The sequence below is a fragment of the Pelodiscus sinensis genome, unplaced genomic scaffold (assembly GCF_049634645.1).
Source record: "Pelodiscus sinensis isolate JC-2024 unplaced genomic scaffold, ASM4963464v1 ctg115, whole genome shotgun sequence".
NCBI classification, from domain to species: Eukaryota; Metazoa; Chordata; order Testudines; family Trionychidae; genus Pelodiscus; species Pelodiscus sinensis.
In genome coordinates, this window is record NW_027465943.1 from 54826 (window position 1) to 62500 (window position 7675).

The 7675-nt window shown below is 65.1% G+C and overlaps 1 protein-coding gene across 1 annotated transcript in view; it reads left to right on the plus strand.

The window, feature by feature from the left end:
* COL11A2 (collagen type XI alpha 2 chain) overlaps positions 1-7675 on the plus strand; it is a 102059-nt gene that overhangs the window by 36836 nt on the left and 57548 nt on the right. The window contains 1 exon segment of the mRNA XM_075917109.1: positions 6082-6540. Coding sequence (XP_075773224.1) covers positions 6082-6540 — 459 coding nt within the window.

The following is a 7675-nucleotide window of genomic DNA, read 5'->3' on the forward strand; positions in this document are numbered from 1 at the left end:
TGCCCTGCTCCTTCTCGTCCCGCCCTCGCCTTCCCAGCATGCCCTGCTCCTTCTCGTCCCGCCCTCGCCTTCCCAGCATGCCCTGCTCCTTCTTGGCCCGCCCTCGCCTTCCCAGCATGCCCTGCTCCTTCTTGGCCCGCCCTCGCCTTCCCAGCATGCCCTGCTCCTTCTCGTTCCACCCTCGCCTTCCCAGCATGCCCTGCTCCTTCTCGTCCTGCCCTCGCCTTCCCAGCATGCCCTGCTCCTTCTCGTCCTGCCCTCGCCTTCCCAGCATGCCCTGCTCCTTCTCGTTCCACCCTCGCCTTCCCAGCATGCCCTGCTCCTTCTCGTCCCGCCCTCGCCTTCCCAGCATGCCCTGCTCCTTCTCGTCCTGCCTTCGCCTTCCCAGCATGCCCTGTTCCTTCTCGTCCTGCCCTCGCCTTCCCAGCATGCCCTGCTCCTTCTGGGCCTGCCCTCGCCTTCCCAGCATGCCCTGCTCCTTCTGGGCCTGCCCTCGCCTTCCCAGCATGCCCTGCTCCTTCTGGGCCTGCCCTCGCCTTCCCAGCATGCCCTGCTCCTTCTTGGCCTGCCGTCACTTTCCCAGCATGCCCTGCTCCTTCTTGGCCTGCCGTCACTTTCCCAGCATGCCCTGCTCCTTCTTGGCCTGCCGTCACTTTCCCAGCATGCCCTGCTCCTTCTCGTCCTGCCCTCGCCTTCCTAGCATGCCCTGCTCCTTCTTGGCCTGCCGTCACTTTCCCAGCATGCCCTGCTCCTTCTCGTCCCGCCCTCGCCTTCCCAGCATGCCCTGCTCCTTCTCGTCGCGCCCTTGCCTTCCCAGCATGCCCTGCTCCTTCTTGGCCCGCCCTCGCCTTCCCAGCATGCTCTGCTCCTTCTCGTTCCACCCTCGCCTTCCCAGCATGCCCTGCTCCTTCTCGTCCCGCCCTCGCCTTCCCAGCATGCCCTGCTCCTTCTCGTCCTGCCCTCGCCTTCCCAGCATGCCCTGCTCAGCATGCGCTCACCTTCCCAGCATGCCCTGCTCCTTCTCGTCCCGCCCTCGCCTTCCTAGCATGCCCTGCTCCTTCTCGTCCCGCCCTCGCCTTCCTAGCATGCCCTGCTCCTTCTTGGCCTGCCGTCACTTTCCCAACATGCCCTGCTCCTTCTCGTCCTGCCCTCGCCTTCCCAGCATGCCCTGCTCCTTCTTGGCCTGCCGTCACTTTCCCAACATGCCCTGCTCCTTCTCGTCCCGCCCTCGCCTTCCCAGCATGCCCTGCTCCTTCTGGGCCTGCCCTTGCCTTCCCAGCATGCCCTGCTCCTTCTCGTCCCGCCCTCGCCTTCCCAGCATGCCCTGCTCCTTCTGGGCCTGCCCTCGCCTTCCCAGCATGCCCTGCTCCTTCTGGGCCTGCCCTCGCCTTCCTAGCATGCCCTGCTCCTTCTCGTCCTGCCCTCGCCTTCCCAGCATGCCCTGCTCCTTCTCGTCCTGCCCTTGCCTTCCCAGCATGCCCTGCTCCTTCTCGTCCCGCCCTCGCCTTCCCAGCATGCCCTGCTCCTTCTCGTCCTGCCCTCGCCTTCCCAGCATGCCCTGCTCCTTCTCGTCCTGCCCTTGCCTTCCCAGCATGCCCTGCTCCTTCTCCTCCCTCCCTCGCCTTCCCAGCATGCCCTGCTCCTTCTCGTCCCGCCCTCGCCTTCCCAGCATGCCCTGCTCCTTCTCGTCCTGCCCTCGCCTTCCCAGCATGCCCTGCTCCTTCTCGTCCTGCCCTTGCCTTCCCAGCATGCCCTGCTCCTTCTCCTCCTGCCCTCGCCTTCCCAGCATGCCCTGCTCCTTCTCGTCCCGCCCTCGCCTTCCCAGCATGCCCTGCTCCTTCTCGTCCTGCCCTTGCCTTCCCAGCATGCCCTGCTCCTTCTCGTCCTGCCCTCGCCTTCCCAGCATGCCCTGCTCCTTCTCGTCCTGCCCTCGCCTTCCCAGCATGCCCTGCTCCTTCTCGTCCTGCCCTCGCCTTCCCAGCATGCCCTGCTCCTTCTCGTCCCGCCCTCGCCTTCCCAGCATGCCCTGCTCCTTCTCGTCCTGCCCTCGCCTTCCCAGCATGCCCTGCTCCTTCTCGTCCCGCCCTCGCCTTCCCAGCATGCCCTGCTCCTTCTCCTCCCTCCCTCGCCTTCCCAGCATGCCCTGCTCCTTCTCGTCCTGCCCTTGCCTTCCCAGCATGCCCTGCTCCTTCTCCTCCCTCCCTCGCCTTCCCAGCATGCCCTGCTCCTTCTCCTCCCTCCCTCGCCTTCCCAGCATGCCCTGCTCCTTCTCGTCCCGCCCTCGCCTTCCTAGCATGCCCTGCTCCTTCTCGTCCCGCCCTCGCCTTCCCAGCATGCCCTGCTCCTTCTCGTTCCGCCCTCGCTTTCCCAGCATGCCCTGCTCCTTCTCGTTCCACCCTCGCCTTCCCAGCATGCCCTGCTCCTTCTCGTTCCGCCCTCGCCTTCCCAGCATGCCCTGCTCCTTCTTGTCCCGCCCTCGCCTTCCCAGCATGCCCTGCTCCTTCTCGTTCCGCCCTCGCCTTCCCAGCATGCCCTGCTCAGCATGCGCTCACCTTCCCAGCATGCCCTGCTCCTTCTCGTCCCGCCCTCGCCTTCCCAGCATGCCCTGCTCCTTCTCGTTCCGCCCTCGCCTTCCCAACATGCCCTGCTCCTTCTCGTTCCGCCCTCGCCTTCCCAGCATGCCCTGCTCCTTCTCGTCCCGCCCTCGCCTTCCCAGCATGCCCTGCTCCTTCTCGTTCCGCCCTCGCCTTCCCAACATGCCCTGCTCCTTCTCGTCCCGCCCTCGCCTTCCCAGCATGCCCTGCTCCTTCTCGTTCCGCCCTCGCCTTCCCAACATGCCCTGCTCCTTCTCGTTCCGCCCTCGCCTTCCCAACATGCCCTGCTCCTTCTCGTCCCGCCCTCGCCTTCCCAGCATGCCCTGCTCCTTCTCGTCCTGCCCTTGCCTTCCCAGCATGCCCTGCTCCTTCTCGTCCCGCCCTCGCCTTCCCAGCATGCCCTGCTCCTTCTCGTTCCGCCCTCGCCTTCCCAGCATGCCCTGCTCCTTCTCGTTCCACCCTCGCCTTCCCAGCATGCCCTGCTCCTTCTCGTTCCGCCCTCGCCTTCCCAGCATGCCCTGCTCCTTCTCGTCCCGCCCTCGCCTTCCCAGCATGCCCTGCTCCTTCTCGTTCCGCCCTCGCCTTCCCAGCATGCCCTGCTCAGCATGCGCTCACCTTCCCAGCATGCCCTGCTCCTTCTCGTTCCGCCCTCGCCTTCCCAGCATGCCCTGCTCCTTCTCGTTCCGCCCTCGCCTTCCCAGCATGCCCTGCTCCTTCTCGTTCCGCCCTCGCCTTCCCAGCATGCCCTGCTCCTTCTCGTTCCGCCCTCGCCTTCCCAACATGCCCTGCTCCTTCTCGTCCCGCCCTCGCCTTCCCAGCATGCCCTGCTCCTTCTCGTTCCGCCCTCGCCTTCCCAACATGCCCTGCTCCTTCTCGTTCCGCCCTCGCCTTCCCAACATGCCCTGCTCCTTCTCGTCCCGCCCTCGCCTTCCCAGCATGCCCTGCTCCTTCTCGTCCCGCCCTTGCCTTCCCAGCATGCCCTGCTCCTTCTCGTCCCGCCCTCGCCTTCCCAGCATGCCCTGCTCCTTCTCGTTCCGCCCTCGCCTTCCCAGCATGCCCTGCTCCTTCTCGTTCCACCCTCGCCTTCCCAGCATGCCCTGCTCCTTCTCGTTCCGCCCTCGCCTTCCCAGCATGCCCTGCTCCTTCTCGTCCCGCCCTCGCCTTCCCAGCATGCCCTGCTCCTTCTCGTTCCGCCCTCGCCTTCCCAGCATGCCCTGCTCAGCATGCGCTCACCTTCCCAGCATGCCCTGCTCCTTCTCGTCCCGCCCTCGCCTTCCCAGCATGCCCTGCTCCTTCTCGTCCCGCCCTCGCCTTCCCAGCATGCCCTGCTCCTTCTCGTTCCGCCCTCGCCTTCCCAGCATGCCCTGCTCCTTCTCGTCCCGCCCTCGCCTTCCCAGCATGCCCTGCTCCTTCTCGTTCCGCCCTCGCCTTCCCAACATGCCCTGCTCCTTCTCGTTCCGCCCTCGCCTTCCCAGCATGCCCTGCTCCTTCTGGGCCTGCCCTCGCCTTCCCAGCATGCCCTGCTCCTTCTCGTTCCGCCCTCGCCTTCCCAACATGCCCTGCTCCTTCTCGTTCCGCCCTCGCCTTCCCAGCATGCCCTGCTCCTTCTCGTTCCGCCCTCGCCTTCCCAGCATGCCCTGCTCCTTCTCGTCCCGCCCTCGCCTTCCCAGCATGCCCTGCTCCTTCTCGTTCCGCCCTCGCCTTCCCAGCATGCCCTGCTCCTTCTCGTTCCGCCCTCGCCTTCCCAACATGCCCTGCTCCTTCTCGTCCCGCCCTCGCCTTCCCAGCATGCCCTGCTCCTTCTCGTTCCGCCCTCGCCTTCCCAACATGCCCTGCTCCTTCTCGTTCCGCCCTCGCCTTCCCAACATGCCCTGCTCCTTCTCGTCCCGCCCTCGCCTTCCCAGCATGCCCTGCTCCTTCTCGTCCTGCCCTTGCCTTCCCAACATGCCCTGCTCCTTCTCGTCCCGCCCTCGCCTTCCCAGCATGCCCTGCTCCTTCTCGTCCCGCCCTCGCCTTCCCAGCATGCCCTGCTCCTTCTCGTTCCGCCCTCGCCTTCCCAGCATGCCCTGCTCCTTCTCGTTCCGCCCTCGCCTTCCCAGCATGCCCTGCTCCTTCTCGTTCCGCCCTCGCCTTCCCAGCATGCCCTGCTCCTTCTCCTCCCTCCCTCGCCTTCCCAACATGCCCTGCTCCTTCTCGTCCTGCCCTCGCCTTCCCAGCATGCCCTGCTCCTTCTCGTCCCGCCCTCGCCTTCCCAGCATGCCCTGCTCCTTCTCGTCCTGCCCTCGCCTTCCCAACATGCCCTGCTCCTTCTCGTCCTGCCCTCGCCTTCCCAACATGCCCTGCTCCTTCTCGTCCTGCCCTCGCCTTCCCAACATGCCCTGCTCCTTCTCGTCCCGCCCTCGCCTTCCCAGCATGCCCTGCTCCTTCTCGGCCCGCCCTCGCCTTCCCAGCATGCCCTGCTCCTTCTCGTCCTGCCCTCGCCTTCCCAGCATGCCCTGCTCAGCATGCGCTCACCTTCCCAGCATGCCTTGCGCCTTCTCCAGGCTGGCTGCTCGGGTGTGTGGCAGGTGGCAGGACGCTTGTTCTGCACGTCCCTGATCCCTGCCCTGGGGGGTGCATTGAGGGAGAGGCCCGGGGAAGGTGCAAAGGGGGCCGGGGAAAGGGGAGAACTGGGGCGGGGGGAGCACACAGACCCACGTCCCGTGGTCCAGCCCCTGACCCTCCTCTCCAGCTTGGGCTTCCGTGACGATGTTTTCCTTCTCCTTTTCCACCTTCCCTCCATCCTCCCCCCGCCCTCGGCTCCCAGGACAGGGGTGGGATGTGGGGTACTGTGAGTACCGTGCTGACTCTTACGGGTATGGAGAGGAGGTGAACGTGCCCCTCCCTGCCCTCTGGGGGGCACAGTGGAGCAGGTAACCCCCTTGGGGGGGAATGCTCTTCTCCCTCCCATCCGTCCATCTGTCCCAGCTTTTGATGTGTCTAGGGGAAGTGTCATCCATCCATCCATCCATCCATCCATCCATCCATCCATCCATCTCTGCACTTCTCATCCCTCCCTCCATCCATCCATCATTGCTTCACTGCAGCCCCTGAGCAGCAGCATGGGGGGCACAGGCTGGGGGGCAAGGAATAGGGGGACCCGTGTGGGGCAAGCCATTCTGCCCTCCCATTGTAACCTGCTGGTGTGGCCTCTCGTGGGGCAGATGGGAGGGAATCGCAGTGTGTGATCCAGGGAGAGGTGGTTGTGGGGTAACCCCTGGGAATACGGGGTGCCAGGGTCCCAGGGCAGAGTGGATGTGGGATGCTCTGTACACAGTAAGGCCCCCCCAGAGCCCCTGCCCTCCAGCGCGCGCTCCCCGTGAACTCAAGCCGTGTGTGTTGTTTTCTTTCAATGGCTGGCTCCCGGTGCGTGTGTGTGTCGCTGCTGCCGCCATCTTCATCCACACCCACATCACCTCCATCCTCCTCCTCGCCGCCGCGGCCGCAGAAACCTGCCGGGCCGGGCCACAAGGCGCCCGCCAAGCCGGCACCCAAGCAGCAGAAACGGGAGCAGCTGATGCGCACGGCTCCAGCCAACGGCAAAGCGCCCGGCGGCGGGAAATCCCCCGGCAAATCCCCCAGCAACGGCAAATCCCCTGGCAGCGCCAAGTCCGCTGGCAACGGGAAATCCCCCGGCAACGGGAAGTCCCCGAGCAATGGGAAATCCCCCGGCAACGGGAAATCCCCGAGCAATGGGAAATCCCCCGGCAACGGGAAATCCCCTGGCAACGTGAAATCACCCGGCAACGGGAAATCCCCGGGCAACGGGAAATCCCCGGGCAACACCAAAGTGGCAGCAGCGGGGAGACCCCCGGCCGTGGAAAAGGCCCTGGGCAAGGCCCAGGCCGGGGGCAAGGCGCACGCTGGTGCAGGCGCACCCAGGAAACACGGCAACAGCTACCAGCAGGTAGAGCAAGAAGGAGGCATCCAGATCGGTGCTGGGTACCCCGGGGGGGGGGCTGCGTGGGCACGATCTGAGATCCCTGGGCGGGGGAGCCTGCTCCCCCCGGCCCCAGTCTGTGCGTCTGGCTCGTGTGTGTCTGTCTGTCTGTGACGGGGCCATTCGGGAAACGCCGCGGCAACATAAATAAACTCGCAGGGGGGGGACATGGGAAAGGCCCCAAAAGCCGTTTCCTTCCCCGCCTGCCCTGGGGCTGGGCGGGAGCTGGTGCCCCCTGGAGTGGACAGGCCCTGGCTCCCCCCCCCCGTTTCCACGCTGTGTTTATTTATCTTGCTCCTTCCTTCCCGCGAATGGACACCCCAGGTCCCCCTTGAGCAGCAAGGGTCCGTCCCCCAGCCCGGCCGGGGGCACGGCAGGGCGGTGCGATTCCATCCGCGATCGGTTTGTCGCCCCGTGTCCGGGAAAACGATCCGGGATGAGTCCGGTTCAGCTGCCCTGGCTCCTTCCCCAGGGCGGGGGGAAGAACAAGAGTCACCTACTAATGCTTCTAGCCTCTCTCTCCTTCCCCTAATCCGCCTGTCCCTGTGCGTGTCTGTCTGTCTCTCCGTCCATCCGTCTGCACGCGCTCTTCTTCCTCCATTGCATCCACCCGGCCCCCTGCCCATCTGTCTGTCTGTCTGCCCTTCGTGTGCATGTTTATCCATCCGTCCTTCCATCCATCCGTCCATCCATACATCCCTGTGCCATTCCTTCCTTCCTTCCTTCCTTCCTTCCTTCCTTCCTTCCTTCCTTCCTTCCTTCCATCCATCCGTCCATCCATCCATCCCTGTGCCATTCTTTCCTTCCTTCCTTCCATCCAGCCATCCATCCAGCCATCCATCCATCCCTGAGCTATTCCTTCCTTCCTTCCATCCGTCCATCCATCCATCCATCCATCCCTGTGCCATTCTTTCCTTCCTTCCTTCCATCCAGCCATCCAGCCATCCAGCCATCCATCCATCCCTGAGCTATTCCTTCCTTCCTTCCATCCATCCATCCATCCATCCATCCATCCATCCATCCATCCATCCATCCATCCATCCATCCCTGTGCCATTCTTTCCTTCCTTCCTTCCATCCAGCCATCCATCCAGCCATCCATC